This window comes from Anolis carolinensis, chromosome 2 (assembly GCF_035594765.1).
Source record: "Anolis carolinensis isolate JA03-04 chromosome 2, rAnoCar3.1.pri, whole genome shotgun sequence".
Lineage (NCBI taxonomy): Eukaryota > Metazoa > Chordata > Lepidosauria > Squamata > Dactyloidae > Anolis > Anolis carolinensis.
Genome location: NC_085842.1, coordinates 236,057,720 through 236,077,405, shown reverse-complemented (window position 1 = coordinate 236,077,405; position 19,686 = coordinate 236,057,720). Strand labels below are relative to the sequence as shown.

The window sequence follows — 19,686 nt, the reverse complement described above, 5'->3', positions numbered from 1 at the left end:
GGGTTTTTTAAAATTTTAAAAACCCAGGCTTATAAAGAGACTTCTGAAAAACAAGTGTCATATGTGTCTAATTTGGTTTTATTGAGATAATGTTAATGCAATCATTCTAGGCCACCAGCAATAACCTATAATGATGTCCATCACTTTTCAATAACGTATTATTATTTATATTTGATGTTTTAAAATGGCACACTGATCTGAAAGCTCCTGGAGCAACTAAAAAAAGGATAAAAATCATAGGAAAAACATAAACAAAGCAGTACATTTTTCTGTTTTTCGGAATTAATATTCCATGCAGAAATACTGTTTCTGGTACACGGAATGCTGAATTTTGTACAAAACAACCATGTGGGATTTGTTCTCAGAAAAAGTCCACAATTGTGAAAAATCTTCAAAAACTGCTGGGCTTTCAAAAATTTCTCACAGTAGAAAGAAAATTGCCAAAATTACTCATTATTAACTTTGAGAAGAAACTTGCTGAAGAGAGACTAATTTCACTAGCACCGGAGATTTGCATGGTTCTCAGTTGAATTTTTTTTTTGTGAAAACATACGATTATTTTATTTTATTAGCAAATAAAAATAAAATTGTATGTGATACATTTGAAAAGAACTATGTTTTATTCTTGAAATGGCAGAATTTAAAACACTTATCAAAGTAATTTAATTTGGAATCAACTTCCACACATTATCTTTTCTCGCGCTTGCTGGATGCCAAGATATTTTTATATACAGGGTGTTTGAAAAACATATACTTAAAACTAGTATAAAACATATACTTAAAACTTTATACTTAAAACTAGGGAGTTCTTTTTCAAACACCCTGTATAAAAAATAGATGTTTCAAAAATAACAATAACATAATACCTCTTGTATCTAAGATATTTTTGCTGGCATTAACGAAACATTATTGAAACTACACAATTTGTTACTTCACAAAAAAATGTTGCTTCCTCAAATCACAAACTTGTTTGCCAAAACAAAATAGGATGCTGACGAATTAAGCACTCAATTAACAAAACAATATTTGTTCCTAAATGATGTTTAATAGATACATAATCTAAAATTCATTTTTACCTGGTGGATTCTTGGCAGGATCATTGTGGCTTGGACTTCCTGATTGTCCAGAATCTACAAAGAAATTGGAGAAACATATTACCAATCTGATTTCCTGTTAGTACAGCACAATGGTTAAGAGTCCTTTGAATCTAAAAATATCCATTTTGAAAAACCAATTCTTATGATTTTCAGTTATGCTGACATGCTTTGTTATAATGTTGCAGAACAGTTACATACATCACTTTTTTGGAATTAAATTATAATGTTCTTGAAGAGAAAAGAAAGAATATTTTACAGAGTTAGGAATTTTAGTCAGTTTAGAATTTTATAATCATTGACCCAAATGATATTTTACAATTGTGAACTCTTCATTTTCGCATTTAAATATAACTGGAGTCTTGGATATTCATCATCATCATACTCATCATACTGGAAACGTTCCTTTGTTTTTGAGCCAATTTAAACAAAACATACCAAATATTAAAAAGAGGCCACATAAAATATCTTTTTCATTTTTGTCTTCAAAATGTTGGTCTCTAACAACGCATTACTGAATAATTTCTGTATTTCATCGATTCTAAGACGCATACTAAATTGAGTACCACCAACAGAATAAAAGTTATATATATAAAACACACGTGATTCTAAGAAGCACCCCACGTTTAGAGATGTTTATATTAGGGAAAGTGTATCTTAGCATGAAAGAAATACAGTAGTTCACATTCCCAAAGCCTCTCCAAATTGTTCATATAACAATTCAAATCCAGTAGGATGTAAATTAGATGTACAATGGGCTCATTATATCCATGGGCTCACAATCCAGACTCAACCTATTGCAGATTCAAATGTAAACAATGGCATAAATTTGAATTCTTGGTGAGAAATTTTCCAGCTACCCGTTTCTGCCTCTGATGAGGTAGGGTTCCTTTGCAAGGCAGGAGTGGGTGTACTGCTGCCTGCTGCCATATTTAATGTGAACTTCATGTCCACAGCAAGCTTCATGCTAGTACATGTTTAATTTGTATCTTTTTCTTGAAGTGTTGAGAATAAGAAAGAAAAAAAATATTCCCAACCTGTGGTCCGTGGACCACCAGTGATCCCCAAGAACTAAAATATGTCCAACGGCCTCACCGTTACTGGTCTCGTGAAACCCTCTTATAATGTGAAGGCAATGGGGATATCGGGAGGGGAGAGGCTCACTACCCACGAAATGCACGACAGCAAGCCTCCTGACTCCTGCTTCTCCTCCTCCCTTCCCCTGAGTGGAGCTGTTCCATGTGTTGCCTGGAAGAGGAGGTGCCTTGGTGTCTTTATTTTTAGTCCTGTTCCTGGGGTTATTTGGGGTGCTGATTCAGAATATTGCATTGGATAGACCACATCAGTTCTAGATTATTAAATATGGTTTTCTGTGAGCAAGCAGATGGCAACTACTGGATGGCATATAATGTTCTGTATCAGAAACCAGAGCTGATATGGTCTATCAAATGCAATTTTCTGAATCAGCACCCCAAATAACCAAATCGAATCTAAAGTTGAGCAAAAACTGATTCATAACTATTTTAGTTATGTTGGAGAGTGATTCCTGATCAAGTCGTCCCTGGTCAAAGTGGTCCCTGGTCAAACAAAGGTTGGGAACCCCCTGCCATAAATAGTGACAGCTACCTTCAGACTTATACCTTAAGAATTTATATTTTATAGAAATAAATTATAATAGGACCATTAACATAAAGGAACATAAGGCACTTACAAACATTTCAATCGCTGTCAAGTTCATCTTTTTATTAAATTGTAACAAAATCATACTATTATGAATTCCAATTAATTTCTCTTTTAACAGGATCAAAAAAAATCTCTACATCTCACACCTGTAGAGAAGCATGCCTATAACTGTAAAGAACAAAAGATAAATAAAGCTCGTTCTTACCCTCAAAATCAGAATAAAATCAAGCATCCACTTTCTTCCTGAGTCCTCGTCTGACATTTATCCGTAATTTTTTTCCTAATTATAATTAGCTTTCAACTTTTGAAAACTGCTAGAACTCATGAACCTTCCAGAAACCTAGAATACTTTTCCACTGATGTCTTCAACTGTGACTACATAGGATACTCATTTAATATTTGAGCTTTAAACAGGCATATTATACAGGACATATTATATCCTAGATTACTCAGAAGATTTAATTGACTTGATAAAATGTATTCCCAACTATGTGAACAGAATTAGAGTGTTGGCATCCCGACCACACAATCTAAGTTTCTTTTGGCCCAAGTATTTTTAACTTCAACAATGTTGGATTTCAGAAAGGGGATTTCAAGCATTATCCCATTTTCATCTGCGGCTATGGAACTAACTGCTGTAAATCTATGATGTAATCACTAACAAATATCTAATTACTCCTGTGCTACTTCATTATGTTGCTTGCAACCACAAAAAGTATAACTCCAGCATTACCTAATTCTGCTTTCTCCATGGCAGTGTTTGTTGGTGCCACTAAGCTTCCTAGAAGACTGTAGTAATAGCTTACATAATAGCCTGCACTTTTTCTATTCTTATGTATAGTTGCAAGGAATGCAATAGCAGCTCCACAACTGATTTAGAACACTTAGTGAGTTTCTTCCACACATCTCCTTATCTACAGGATATAGGCAGTTAAGAAATAACCACAGATTCAATCCTTCACACTATGACTGTTCTCTGTTCAACACAGTGTGCTGGGGAAGGGGAAACTGTGAGCCAGAGAAGTGGAACTAAGGGGTGGGTAAGCTAGCATGTGGGGAAAAGCAGCAATGGCATGACTTCCCAAAGGGTGGTGGTTCTTGGCAACCTGGGATGAAGGAAAATACAGGGGGAAAGGCTGATTTCCAGCTTTGAAGAGTTTGAAGGCTAGAAAGAAAGTGTAGTGTGGTGCGTAGTAATAGAGGCAGTGCTGCTTTAAATCACATAATAGGACTCTCTCTGTGTAAGATCCCTCTAACCTTCTGCATTTATCTGGGAGCAAAACACAACACAAAGACCACCCCATCTATCCCCTTGCTTGGTTGCTGGTAAGTGAGTTCCTTCAGCAAAGCCTGTCCAGAATTTGCATCCTTAAAGACAAAAGGGAAGGACCATCCACTGGGTAAATCAGTAGGAATCGTCTTTTTATTTGTTTCAGAGCTGGACAAGGAGTGGCCAAGAGAAGAGAGATCCCAACTTCTCAGGATGCACAACAGGTTACCACATCACAGCTCTCAGCCTTCTGTCACAGTGCAGTAGGAAATTGTGGTGGGAAATTGCTTTAACACACAAGCCTTTCTTGTACCATTTCCCCCAGTGTATGCAGACTTAGATATTAAGGAGCATCTTTTGGGCTGATCCAGCTTTGCCTCACTCCATTGTCACAAAAATACAGTAAGTTTGTTTCATACTGAGCCCCATTCTGTTCATCATCACTAGAGCTGGCTTAGTTCAGAAGAGAAAGGAGAAGCTGGACAACAGCTGTCCGCTTTCAGGTTAATTTCTCACAATTCTTATGTTGCAGGGAGTGTATGTGTCACCTTCTCATGTTATCCCCCTATCCAGTCCTTTAATCACATAATCACAATGCATACTTTCAGTATTTGCATGTACTGGTGGATGCTCAGACTGTCTACCTAATCATACATTCATTATGTAAGCTGTGCCCCATTTCATATTGCTCCTCTTTCTTGGGCTTTACAGTTTGGGGGACATTTTGTTTTGCAATGTCATGAGTACTTTCTCAAGGCATTCCGAGATTGGTCTTTCTAGTGCTATCTGAATGTGTGTGATTTATTGGGGGGGGGGGGGGGGGAGTGATGAATCCACAAAGAAATTCTATATAGACTAAATTCAAAGTAAACTTGCCTGGAAAAGAAATAATCTTTGAGCCTCTTTTTTTCATATCCCTTCAGAATAAACATGTTTTACTGGACCAAGGCATTAATTTCTGCTGTTACCCCTTCCCTTATCTAAGGTAAAGGTAAAGGTTTCCCCTGACGTTAAGTCCAGTCATGTCTGACTCCGGGGGTTGGTGCTTATCTCCATTTCTAAGCTGAAGAGCCAGCGTTGTCCATAGACACCTCCAAGCTCCAAGGTCCATGACTGCATGGAGCGCCGTTACCTTCCTGCTGGAGCGGTACCTATTGATCTACTCACATTTGCATGTTTTCGAACTGCTAGGTTGGCAGGAGCTGGAGCTAACAGCGGGCACTCAAGCCGCTCCCGGGATTTGAACCTGGGACCTTTCGGTCTGCAAGTTCAGCAGCTCAGTGCTTTAACGCACTTTGCCACCGGGGCTCCTCCCTTATCTAACCTCTCTAGTTTTAAATATCTTTCTCGCTTTATTCTCTGACAAAGTTTCTAAAGTAGTCAAGCTGTCCGGCTCTTTTTCCTATCTATACTTACTATTTTAGTGATTTATTTTTACATAGAATGAATTCCAAACTACTATCATATTAAAGAATATGTTTAGACTGACACATAACAAAATAAAAACAACAAATCTAGGGCATGACAAGGCCGCTGGGGTGTATATCCTCATGATTATTAAGCGGTTCCGCCTGCAAACTACAATACAATTGTAATTCATTTTTGTGTCCAAAGATATATTCTATGATTTAATTATATTCTGTTGGGGTTCCACTGAAAATCTATCAAGATTTGTACTTTAAATATATGCTTTTGTGGTAAAGCTGCACTGGCAAGCCTGGTTACTGCATATACTTCATGTATAAATTAACATCAGGTTGAGGGCAGGGTTTGGGGGCCAACATTATGGACTTTGATCTAACCCATTGACAAGTTGAGGGTCCTTCTGTAGAGAGGGGAAAGCTGGTCACCTAAGGGGACCAGCCACCCCTGGGCACCAGCACTATTTCCCTGCCCTGGCATTCAGAAAGGACAGACATGGTGCTACAGTGGAGGGAGTAGACGGGATCTATGCTTATGTTTACATTCTCTCAGGAGAGACTGAGTCCTTGCCTTTTGCTACTTTACTCAGGAAATAGGGTGGTTCCTTTTTGGATAAGTGTTAAGGTGCAGTTAAGGGGCAGATCAAAATTCCAAATAAGCACACAATAAGGTTGTAGGTTGACAAAGTAAGCTGTGTACATCAAAGGGAGCATGTTTTTATATTTTGATATTGATCACTGAGAAACATTTGGGTCATTCTCTCTCCTCCGGTTTCAATAATATTTTTATATCAACACCAAGTTACCCACTGCCATATTGTTGACATTTCTGTAGAATGTTTTTCATTAAGTATATAAAAGTGGTAATTAAATTAACATTATGTAATGTGTTTTGGATTTGTAATCTCGTCTAAATTAATTAACTGACTCAGCCCTTGTTTATTTTTTAACTGCCCTACTTATGAAGCAGAGCACTAAAAGTAAATTCAGTTTTGATATATACAATACATTAAAGTAATTAGTGGACTTTAAAAAGTTTTTAGAACGTATAGCTCACAAGACAAACTTTTCAATTTCGTATTCTATGCATGGATTTTTAAATTTTTAATTCTTGTTGATTAATTCAGATATTTTCTATGCCACTGATAACAACCACATGCTATATTCCTGGAAAATGATCAATTTTTCCCAGCTGTTTTAATGAGATACATTTTTACTAAGCAGAGTTTTGTTTATAGGTTGGAAAAGATTTATATGTCTTTCAAGGATCTGAAAAAAGTTTTCCATCTCTCATAGTACTGGTTAAATTTCTCTTTGACATGAGTTTAAGAAGAGATTTACATAGGTCTCCTGCCACATGTGGATGAAGATGAAAGACTGAAGTTTCTTTCCAAAACTTGCTGGACTCCATAGGGAAAAAAAGAGAGATTGATGTTTAATCTTACCCATCTGGGAAATATTGTGTACTTCAACTACTCTCTAATATATGGGTTCTTAGAAGCGAGACAATATTTTTTTATTCAGGAATACAGCACATAGAAGAAATTTATAATTTAAAAAAACTGAGAGCTGGAATGCTATCATGCTAAAAAACCTAATCAGGAGGAAAGCCACAAATACCTTGAAACACATGGATTAATGAGAACACCAATTATTCAGGTTCATTGTAGACGATATGGCTAAAAGATTACTAGAATTTATTTTAAAGTAGGAAGAAGAAACTAGGTACAAATGTATGAACTTTCCTATCTAGAAAACCTCTTAGCTCATGGAATAGCTATTTTTCTATCCTTTTCCTTAACACTTAACACATGAAAATTAAAACCAAATGCAGAAAAGTTATGCTGCTCAAAAAGGAATTTTCCAAAAAGTATATGCACTCTCTTGTGAAAACAAGAGAATGCAGGATTTTGTAAACTTCCCTTCAAGCATTAAAGAACAAATAACCAAACAGACCTACAGGCTGTCCCCGAGTCACAAACATCCAACTTACAAATGACGCATAGTTAAGAGGGGGGGGGGGGGGTGAGACAACAGGAAGTGAGAGAAATCTACCCCTAGGAAGGAGAATTCACTTCTGAAAGAGTTTATCATGGGGGGAAGGTGTCTCCACTGAAGCTTTATCACCAATTTTTGTTTCTACAACAAGCCATTATTTTTTCAAAATCCAATTGTCACAGGAACAGAAAGTATGGTGAGATCTTCTGAACAGGGTAGACGGCAAAACAAACTCCACAGGGGTGTTAACCCTTCCCTATACTATTCAAAGTTTGTGCCTATCTATCTATCTATCTATCTATCTATCTATAATATTGTCAGAGTTACACTTAAAAATGTACCTGTTCCAATGTATTCAACTTAAGAGCAAACAAATTCAACTTAAGAGCAAACCTACAGAACCTATCTTGTTTGTAACTTGGGGACTGCCTGAATACATATTTTTCTTTTCTTTTTTCTACAGTTCTTCAGGTCCACTCTAAAGAATTTTCATATATTTGTTCAACCAATCTAATTAACAGTATAACTTGTAATTATACAGGAGTCCCTATACTGCACCCAAAACAAAGATTCTGTTCTTAGAAGCTAATGTTCCAGACCCTGATGGCATCTTCTTCCTCATCTTTCAATTTATTTTCATAAGCCTTTTCCTTTTGATTTCTAAGATTCTGTTTCATATCTTCCTTGGACAGTTGTAACAACTAGCTCTCTCTTTCTGTGGTCTTCCTGCATCATTCAGTGACTTTGCAGTGTACAGAATGAAAGGCAGGTGATAACAGCCTAGGAAATCATGATCACTGCAGGAGGTACACAACATGAAGCTGCATCCTGGGTAATGCATTCCCAACCTGGTGTTCTCCAAATGTATTGGATTTTGGGACAGTGCCCTCAGGTACCCTTTCATTGGAATTCCAGTGTGGGAATTCCATGTTAGGGTTTGGCATATAAGTGTTGCTGTTGGACCCTTGTGGGGTTGCTATTGAACTTCAGTGCTGTACGTGTTCCCATGGAACTTTTATGTAAGTCTTTCAAAGATAACAGATAATCACACATCAATTTAAAAGATATGGTAGAATATGCTTTTGTAGATTTAAGGATCAAGCAGAGCACTGTTAAACATGCTTACTAGATTGACTGCAAAGAGGTGATGGGTGAATTCTTGACACTAAAGGTTTTGTGTAGGGAAGGGGAATATAATCTGCCACCTTCCTAATTTCATTTTACTCTCCTTCCTGCCTCTTGTAGTAGAAATAAGCTGGGCTGAGGAAATCATCTTTAAGGTGGTACTGTTTTGCCTTCTGTTGCTGTGTTATCTTTTTAGTGTTAAGGTTCACCACAATGCTATACATGTTTTTCATATTCAAACACATAAGTAGCTTGACTCTAAAAGATGTTAAGATCCCCCAAAGTATTGCTTTGATCGCAACAAACTAACATAGTTTGGGTAAAATGAAAAGCATCTGTCATGATCTTCAAGCAGAAGTTATTATTGTGTATATTTAGACCTGTATTTCACATTTATAGATTTTGATTGATGGAATAAAGTTAAAGGTTTCCCCTGACGTTAAGTCCAGTTATGACTGACTCTGGGGGTTGGTGCTCATTTCCATTTCTAAGTTGAAGAGCCGGCATTGTCCATAGACACCTCCAAGGTCATGTGGCCGGCATGACTGCATGGAGTGCCGTTACCTTCCTGCTGGAGCATTATTATTATTATTATTATTATTAACTTCATTTCTATCCCGCTCTTCTCACCCTGCAGGGGACTCAGAGCGGCTTACAACATACATTTAGGCAAAAATTCAGTGCCTCATTATACAAAGCAAATAAAACATAACAAAATCAATAGAAACAATCAAAATATAAATACAATTAAAAACCATTAACATTAAGATATTAAAACATAAAACAGCATCTAGATACACCCTACTAGCCCCTAGCCCCCCCCCCCCCCACTAGCCCCTCCCCCCATGATCTTAAGGTCTTCTTTAAGGCTCCTTTGGATGGTGCTGGGTACATATTGATCTATTCACATTGGCATGTTTTTGAATTTCTAGGTTAGCAGATGCTGTGGCTAACAGTGGGAGCTCACCCTGCTCCCCAGATTCGATTCGAACTGCCAACCTTTTAGTCAGCAAGTTCAGCAGCTCAGAAGTTTAACCTGCTGGGCCACTGGAAGTGAAACACAAATCCAGATATATACTTTCACCAAATTCAGCACCTTTATGGCAGCATTTTTTAAAAGTATCAAGACTCTCCCCCAAATGTATAGTTCAACACCTTTCTCATATAAAGAATGGAAGACTGGAAGATTATTTTACACTAACGTAACTGGAATTCTGTGTTGTTCCCTTCTAATGTAACCCAAAGAAAGCCATTCAGTTCCAAGTACATGCTGAAACATATTGAATAGGATACATATTAAGAGTTTTTACAGAATAAAATATACTGCATTATAGACCATCAAGAAGCACAAACACACATTAATTTTTTTCATCAGGGCATAAATAAAACTGAAAATGGTGTGAACTCCTTACAGTGAAATACCCTGTTTCATGAAAATGTGAAATTTGTAAATTATCTAAACAGAATCAAACTCTGGTTCTGGCAGTTTAAGAGGCACCAGAAGTCTACCATCTACATCAGTCTTCCTTGAATCAGCATTGTTCATTGTAAGTGGATTATAACTTCTAATATCCCCAGCCAACATGGAAGAGGGCAGTTTACATTCTATAAACAACTGTTGCAAACGTTCTCCCTAAAATTTGTCCAAATTCCACCTTATTTCCTATGATCCTTTGAATTCTGTGTTAAAGATCATGGTAATTTCAGGCGGGGAGTCAAAAGGCAGAAGTAGCTATTTTTTAGTTATTTAAATTGAGTGCTGAAGAACAAGATAAAACTTCATATTTTCCTATTCATATAGGATAACACAAACCAACTTTCCATGTCATTATTTGATTATACAGTACATCTGGAATGCACATGGCAATCACAGCTGAATTCTTAAACATAATGATCCAACTGTAATTGTGCACATTATTGACACAAAGAGACAGACTTTGAGAAGGATGCTTTCAAGAGAAACTGGCTGACCAGAGGCAACCATAAACCAAGATCTAAATTTTTATGCAATATCAGCTGAGCACACAAAACCTGATTCTAAACTTAAATCTCCCATAGTTCAGAAAGGATAATGAGAAAGCAGATGTGATACTAATGCTTTTGGAAGAAGGCTACTCTTTGCTATCCAATAAAAGACCAAACACCTCAACATATTTTGTTTTTATTTGTCCTGGTGGGGTGGGGTGGGGTAGAGTAAAGGTTGTGTTTTGGTTCCAACACAGATTCTTTTTTATCTCAGCAACTGGTTCCTAGGAAATTATTCCATCACTTCCACAATACAATGTTCCTCTTACAGTAGTGGAAACCAACAGTCAACCTCAAAGTTTTCAATAAAGAAATAGAGGAATTGTCCATTAGATCAAGCCATTCTGTTCCAAACAGTGATCCTGGGATGATCACAAGGAAGGTAAGAAAGCAACTGTTTCATATTCTGACATTCAGAAAAATAGTAGTTCCTGAACACAAGATATTCCATGCTGAGCTAAAATCTGCTGATAGATTTTCTCCTACATTAATTGATATATTTCTAAATCATCTAAAGAGAGCAAGCACCACAACATCTGGAAAGTAATTCACTGTGTGAAAATTCACTTCTGTCTACCATGAACATGGTTTTCTAAAATTCCTGCCATTCTTTTAAAAATAATGGTTTTACTCATTTTTTATCTGCAGAGATTAACCTAACTAAATTGTGGTGAAGTTTCATAATGTAGATTGCAATAATACAAAGTTTCCCTACCCCACCCTTACTTAGAAAGAGCATTCTGTCTAGTAACATTTAAGAAGAATGTATTCATGACTTTGGGCAACACCCATTGATTTTTATCACACTGGTTTCAGTAATGAATTAATGCTTCAGTGATTTGCAATCATATCACTTTTCTTCCTCAGTTTGCTGGTATCCACAAACTAAGAAATGTTGATCTATTATACAGGAATGACAAAACAGGTCTGCATGCTACAAATAACTGTTTTGCGGCAAAACTGTGGTTGTTGCACACATCCTATCAAGGGGTGGCCAAATATTCTGATATTTAAAGTGCCCCTTACCCAATAAACATGATCTGAAAGATAAGTGACAAGTTTTTAACAAAACTAACTCCTCCATCCTGGATATTTTAATACCATACACTGACTACCTTTTAGTAACAAAGACTTGGGCATTAAAAAAAATCTTTAGTGCTTTGGTGGCATTAAAAAACTTTAAACATCAGAGGATTCTAAGGAAATTTAAAGACTAGTAGATGAATGACGAGATAAGCATCATCAGATACATGAAATATTATCCTCAGCTGGCATATATAAGGTGCTCTGAACCTTTAATTAATATGCCCTCTAATGGTGCCCCAAACCTATTACTTGAAACTGCCTGTCTCACTGCCAAATTATAGGGCTGATCCAGATCCTAGTTGCCCCGAGGGCATCAGAATAAATAATAAGAAACCCATGCATCTGGGGCAATGATCAACAAGCCAGAATTCTTCAATCACATACACACCCCTTCAAGTTGCACATCCTTATCTTCAGAATGTGTCAATGTTTCTCCAACTGTAGAATCATGTTGTAGCTTGCCATATGTTTATTGTATCAACTGGAACTAATTATGTACACATATGTATGTCCACACATTCTGATCTGAGATATTCCACTTGAACAGCATGAGTGAAGTGCTGACTTTACAGTTCGAGGTTATAGAATCATAGAATAGTAGAGTTGGAAGAGACCTCATGGGCCATCCAGTCCAACCCTCTGCCAAGAAGCAGGAAATCGCATTCAAAGCACCCCCGACAGATGGCCATCCAGCCTATGCTTAAAAGCCTCCAAAGAAGGAGCCTCCACCACAGTCCGGGGCAGAGAGTTCCACTGCCGAACAGCTCTCACAGTCAGGAAGTTCTTCCTGATGTTCAGGTGGAATCTCCTTCCTGATGTTCAGGTGGAATCTCCTTTCTTGTAGTTTGAAGCCATTGTTCCGTGTCCTAGCCTGCAGGGCAGCAGAAAACAAGCTTGCTCCCTCCTCCCTCTGACTTCACCTCACATATTTGTACATGGCTATCATGTCTCCTCTTAGCCTTCTCTTCTGCAGGCTAAACATGCCCAGTTCTTTAAGCCTCTCCTCATAGGGCTTGTTCTCCAGACATTTGATCATTTTAGTTACCCTCCTCTGGACGCATTCCAGCTTGTCAACATCTCCCTTCAACTGTGGTGCCCAGAATTGGACGCAGCATTCCAGGTGTTGTCTGACCAAGGCAGAATAGAGGGGGAGCATGACTTCCCTGGATCTAGACGCTATACCCCTATTGATGCAGGCCAAAATCCCGTTGGCTTTCTTAGCAGCCGCATCACATTGTTGGCTCATGTTTAACTTGTTGTCCACAAAGACTCCAAGATCTTTTTCACATGTACTGCTGTCTAGCCAGGCGTCCCCCATTCTGTATCTTTGCATTCCATTTTTTCTGCCAAAATGAAGTATCTTGCATTTGTCCCTGTTGAACTTCATTTTGTTAGTTTCGGCCCATCTCTCTAGTCTGTCAAGATCGTTTTGAATTCTGCTCCTGTCTTCTGGAGTGTTAGCTATCCCTCCCAGTTTGGTGTCATCTGCAAACTTGATGATCGTGCCTTCTAACCCTTCGTCTAAGTCGTTAATAAAGATGTTGAACAGAACCGGGCCCAGGACAGAGCCCTGCGGCACTCCACTCGTGACTTCTTTCCAAGATGAAGACGACGCATTGGTGAGCACCCTTTGGGTTCGTTTGCTTAGCCAATTACAGATCCACCTAACCGTAGTTTTGACTAGCCCACATTTTACTAGTTTGTTTGCCAGAAGGTCGTGGGGGACTTTGTTGAAGGCCTTACTGAAATCCAGGTACGCTACATCCACGGCATTTCCTGTATTGACCCAACTCGTAACTCTATCGAAAAAAGAGATCAGATTAGTCTGGCATGACTTGTTTTTGGTAAATCCGTGTTGACTATTAGCAATGACTGCATTTGTTTCTAAGTGTTTGCAGATCACTTCCTTAATGATCTTTTCCAGAATCTTGCCTGGTATCGATGTGAGGCTGACCGGACGGTAATTGTTTGGGTCGTTCTTTTTTCCCTTCTTGAAGATAGGGACCACATTTGCCCTCCTCCAATCTTCCGGGACTTCTCCTGTTCTCCAAGAACTCTCGAAGATAATTGTCAGTGGTTCTGAAATAACCTCAGCTAGTTCCTTCAATACTCTTGGATGTAGCTGATCTGGCCCTGGGGACTTGAATTCGTTTAGAGCGGCCAGGTGTTCCTGGACAACTTGTCTCTCTATTTGGGGTTGGATTTCCCCAAATCCTTCGTCCATTTCATGTTGCTGAGGTTGACGATGGCTTTCTTTTTGTGAGAAGACCGAGGCAAAGAAGGCATTAAGCAGTTCTGCCTTTTCCCTGTCCCCTGTCGCCATCACCCCATCTTCTCCTTGCAGAGGCCCTATCACCTCGTTCTTCCTTTTTCTACCAACGTAAGCAAAAAAGTCTTTTTTGTTATTTTTAATGTCACTGGCAAGCCTGAGCTCATTTTGCGCTTTAGCCTTGCGAACATTTTCCCTACAGGAGTTGGCTATACGTTTGAATTCTTCTTTGGTGATTTCTCCCCTTTTCAACTTCTTGTGCATGTCTCTTTTGAGTCTTAGCCCGGTTAGAAGTTCTTTGGACATCCATTCTGGCTTCTTTGCACTTGTCATATTTTTTTTTCTTTGTTGGCACTGTTTGCATTTGCGCCTTGAGTATTTCACTTTTAAAAAACTCCCATCTATCGTTAACTCCCTTGTTTTTTAATATTGGCGTCCATGGAATGCTGCTCAGTATTTCCTTCATTTTTTGGAAGTCAGCTCTCTTAAAGTCCAGAATGCGTGTTTGACTTGTCTTAGTTTCAGCCTTCCTTTGTATGGCAAACTGCAGGAGCACATGGTCACTTGCCCCTAAGGATCCGACGAATTCTACTGTATTGATCAGGTCTTCCACATTCGTTAAGATGAGATCAAGAGTTGCTGATCCCCTTGTTGCCTCTTCTACCTTTTGGACCATAAAATCATTTGTCAATGACATTAAAAGTCAAAACATCAGAGAAAACAATTCATAAAAGTGAGTGGACTTGTTTATTGTTATTGTACTGGCTCATTTCAGTGTGAGAGAGCTCATACCTGATGATATAGCTTCAGCTGAGGTGTTTAAATCTTTTCCCACATATATTCTAATGTTAACCATCTGATTTACACCTATTTCCATTTGCCTTCTTTGACAGTATCTCTTCTTATTGTATCTTCATTATCCAAAGGCAAAGAGTCTACCTGTCTTTAGAAAGTGGCTTATTTCAGGCTCTAAGGGCCACAGCCTGGAAGGTCCCTTGTCACTTTAAGATGGAAAGCTCTATTAAACCTTGGTTTCTGGATAAAGTTCTGGTAATACAAGAATAAGTCAACCACATGATCCTCACCTGGGAGATTAGACCATCTTTGTGACCAATCAGAATCTGGGATCTTTGACTCATGGACTAGACACTTCTTGAAGAAAATCTTCATGGCCATAGGCCCTAATATTATGAAGACAAACTGATTTTTTTTCATATCAGGAGTGCCTTGAGAAACTGCAAGTTGCTTCTGATGTGAGATAATTGCCAATCTGCAAGGACGTTGCCCAAGGGACGCTGGGATGTATTGATATTTTACCATCCTTGTGAGAGGCTTCTCTCATGTTCCCGCATGGGGAGCTGGAGCTGACAAAGGGGGCTCATCCACACTCTCCCCAGATTCGAACCGGCAATCTTCAGGTCAGCAACCCAACCATCAGTTCAGCAGTCCTGCCAGAACAAGGGTTTAACCCACTGCGCCACCAGCAGCTCCAGATAAACTGATAGACTGATGGAAATGCTAAAACATTGAGACATTCTAATGATCCCATCACGATGGTAGATGAAAAAAAATGGGATTTCAGTGGAACACACTGTTTATAATTGTGTGGTTTAGGAAGACAGGGTTACTGCAAAAACATAGTTCTAGAAGTTTATGGAGATTTCCACAGAAGTTCAGATGACCCACATGCGTGAGCCACAGAGATCATGAATAACCCATAAAGAAAGCAGTGGATCCCATAAACCATTGTCACCTGAATTTGCTAGAATACATTCACTGATGAACAGTCCAAGAGGGCAGCTGTACCCCAAGAATATCATGGGGTACAACTGTATAACTGTACAAACATAGACTAAAGAGATATAAATGGGCATCAATTGCATGAAATATCACCCACCAGATAATTTTACAATCAACTATAGAGTACGCAATCCTTTGTGGGTTCACATAATGGATGGATCTAAATTTTTGATATATTTTTTCTAAATCCATACAGTAAACTAAACTGTAGTAAAAGACTAATGCTTCTGGCCATTAAAAAAGCATTCAAGTGTAATCAAATTGTGATATAGTGTTGATGATTCAGTACTTACAATAGAGCAAAGTATTTACAATTTGGTTCTCAATTTTATTCCATTACTTTCACAAGGAAGATGGGGAGCAATGCTGATTTTTTTTTTTTTTTGGATGAAGAGCTGCAAATCCTAAAGCCTGCTATATAAAAAAGATGACAGAAATAATTCTGAAATTAAATTCAAAAGGAGCAGATGGGAAAACACTGTGATAGGTAGATAGCTCTGGGCATTTTTGCATTTCTCAGTTTAATGGGCGTAACATACAATGCAGGTCCTTACAGACACACCCCACAGCTGGAAGAAACAAAACACTCCAGATTTAAGAACCCTGGGGGCAGAAAAAGAAACTTCATTCTCCACATCATATGTTGCTCCCACCTGCTACAAGGCAATCTCCCCTTACTAATTTCAGCAACAAAAGCTCTGTTTTAGAGGGGAAAGAAAGAAATGCTCAGCAAACATCTCATCTATAGCTCATGTTAGGATGCACACTACATTTCAAGGCCATTAAGACAGAGATTTATTGGCTGCCACTATTGAGCAGTGAACAAGGGCGGATGGAGGCCTGGCTGCATACTGTAAACAATGCTGGTCCTGTGCCAAGGCTGCAGAAAATCTGTCCTGCGCAGCCTGTATTTCCCACACAGGGCACAATTCCATTATATGCAGCTATAATCACTGAAGGATTCGGGAAGTCTGTGGTAAGGATATAGAAAAGCAAATGGGACAAATGTTGCAAAAGTGAAGGCCTTTCTCAGAGACCAAGTAATGCACTTATGGGGTACTTTCTAAAAGATAAGAGGTATTTATTGTGCCTTTCAACACCATACTTTCAAGAACTGAAATGATGCGATTGAATGCTGCGGGTTAGTCTTTCCAACACCACTAAAGTCATGCCAGTGTTGTGCAAGTGTTTGCACTGACATTTTCCATTTAAAGCAGTTAAAATGGCACATCAGATGTTGCAGGACTACAACTTCCATCATCCCTCACCACTAACATAAGAGTTCTCTTTTAGTCTCTTAATTACATTATTTTCCTGTTTAGTTTGACAACAATATCATAGTCTGTCAAATGTATGAATTATATCAATTTAAAATATTTTTTAAAAATTCTAAACGATCTCAGCATTGGCTTTGATATCTACAGTCGGTGAAGTGATATCTGGAAGATCACATATTGTTCACCCCCACCCTTGACAGCCTTGAAGTAATTTTGCTATTTCAAGAACATAAAAGGTGTTGTGTATAACCACATTTTGCATGAAATCATCATGTCTGATAAGTGTAGTTTATTCAGAAAATAATTGTGTAATGAATTTTAATTTGATTATCTTACAATTGGAGGTATAATATCCTGAACTATAAGGAAAAACCCAGTAAGAACAGAAAATACTAACATTAGTAAAATAAATATTTTATTCCCTCTAGTCATTTACAGTAAAAAGTAGATATAAAGTAGTGATCCAACCTCAAAAAAATGAGAAATGGAAACCAGAATGAGGAATAATATTTATCTGATACTGCCCATCAGTGCTTGTGTAGAAGAAATATTTTTTCCTAATGTGCCAGAGACAAGTACTGATTTTGTGTCCATTGACTACAACTCTTTATTGCCTGGAAAATCACTGAGAACTGGTAGCTGATGGCTTGTGTGCTGGTTTCTGCCTACAGACCACCACTTTGACTAGTATATTTGTATACATTCTTACAAACTATTTGAGCTGCTACACAGAAATAATACAATGGAACACAAATATGAACATCTTAACATTAAAACAATAATTCATCATTAGAATATAATATATTCCACAATTCAGGCATCCTCAAACCACAGTCCTCCAGCTGTATGGGTCCCCAACTCCCAGAAGCCCTAGCCAGGTTGTTCAATGGTCAGGAATTCTGGGAGCTGTAGGCCCAAACAGTTAGTAGGACACAGTTTAAGGATGTCATTCTCCCCCTGCTCCCAATTTTTCCAGAAAAAATAATATTGGGTGTTAAATGAGGGATGAACTGGGGGTTTGTTTGTTTTTTCATTTTCCCCCTGGGCCTCCACATCTATATGTGCACACACAGATACATATAAATATTAAGAATGGGTGAATCTTCGGAATAAGTCGTTTATCGTAATAAATTCATTATTCAAAATAGATCCGAAGAGGTCTATTTTAACCTCCCAATTCGAAGCGTTGGTGCCCATCCTCAAAATACCTTCGGATCACCTTTGGATATATGAGAAAGTGTTTTAATTCAACCAACCATTGCTATTCAGGAGAGAAATCTCCTTCCCGTCCTGGAATGAAGCCTGGATTTGCCTTGCAGAAGAGCGAGCGCTGGATCTGCCTTGCAAACCACTTCCTCTTCCCACGCTTAAACTGGTTTACAGAAGTGGAGGGAAGCCTGGATTTGCCCTTGCAAACCACTTCCTCTTCCCGCGCTTAAACCGGTTTACAGAAGTGGAGGGAAGCCTGGATTTGAAATGCCCTCGCCAGGATCTCCCTTGCAGTGTGCTGGCAAAACCCCAAACTAGAACTCTCCACCCAGGTTGGAGTGTGACTGACTTTCCACTTCAGGGGGAGAAGAAAATTGGAAATGGGCAGGGAAAGCAAACTATCACCCTGCTAAGGATTTTCCACAACTCCCTCCTATTATTTTAAATTACCCTGATATTATTATTATTATTATTATTATTATTATTATTATTATTATTATTATTATTATTATTGGCACCCCACTTTTCTCTCTAGATTTGAGATGGAAAGGGACTCACATTTAGAGAGCGAGAGAGTATCATTCTGGGAAGGGAAAAGGTTGCATTTTAAATCAATGTTTTAATAGTATTCCTGTGTATGTGACATGTATAAGCCCCATCCACTCCTGAGCGAAGAAACCCACTCCTAGATCATCTTCTTATCCCAGATTATATGGCAGTGGGGACATATATTCTCCCCCTCCTCCTCGTTTGCGAGAGGAATCAGGCTGGATCTACACTGGCCTATATCCCAGGATCTTATCCCAGATTATCTGATTTAAACTGGATTATATGAGTCCCCACTGCCATATAATCTGGGATAAGAAGAAAAGTGACGGATCTTGGCACACAGCTGTGAATCCTGGGGGAGTTTTGGGAGGGTTGACCTAAGACTTTTGGGAATTGTAGTTCACCCATACGTTTTCTCATGGGAGCATTCATAAAAAAACAAAAGACTGAGGTTTTAAGCCTCATAAGAAACAGCAGCCCCTTGTTGGGACAGTATGATGTAGTGTAGTGCAGGGGTTCACATTCCCTCAGACTGTTGGGAGGGGTCAGACTGTGGTGAAATAGTCCAGAATTAGGATTGCTGTTGTAGTGTACCTTCAAGTCGTTTCAGACTTAGGTCAATCCTAATTCAAAAGTTTAGGACAGGGGCCAGACAAATGGCATTGGAGGGCCTCATCCAGCCCACGGGCCAGGCCGTAGTTTGGGGACTCCTGGTCTAAAGTTTAGGGCAGGGGCCAGGTAAATGGCATTGGAGGGCCACATCTGGCCCACAGGGCGGGCCGTAGTTTGGGGACTCCTGGTGTAGTGGTTTGAGAGTTGTCCTACAATTGTGGCTTCATTTCCCACTCAGCCATGGAAACCCACTGGGTGATCTTGGGCA

The 19,686-nt window shown here is 38.7% G+C and overlaps 1 protein-coding gene across 12 annotated transcripts in view; it reads right to left on the bottom strand.

The window, feature by feature from the left end:
• nfib (nuclear factor I B) overlaps positions 1–19,686 on the bottom strand; it is a 337,611-nt gene that overhangs the window by 94,707 nt on the left and 223,218 nt on the right. For all 12 annotated transcript variants that reach the window (XM_062971911.1, XM_062971913.1, XM_062971912.1 and 9 more), the window contains exon 3: positions 1,077–1,130. In XM_062971911.1, coding sequence (XP_062827981.1) covers positions 1,077–1,130 — 54 coding nt within the window. The remainder of the gene's footprint in view (positions 1–1,076; positions 1,131–19,686) is intronic.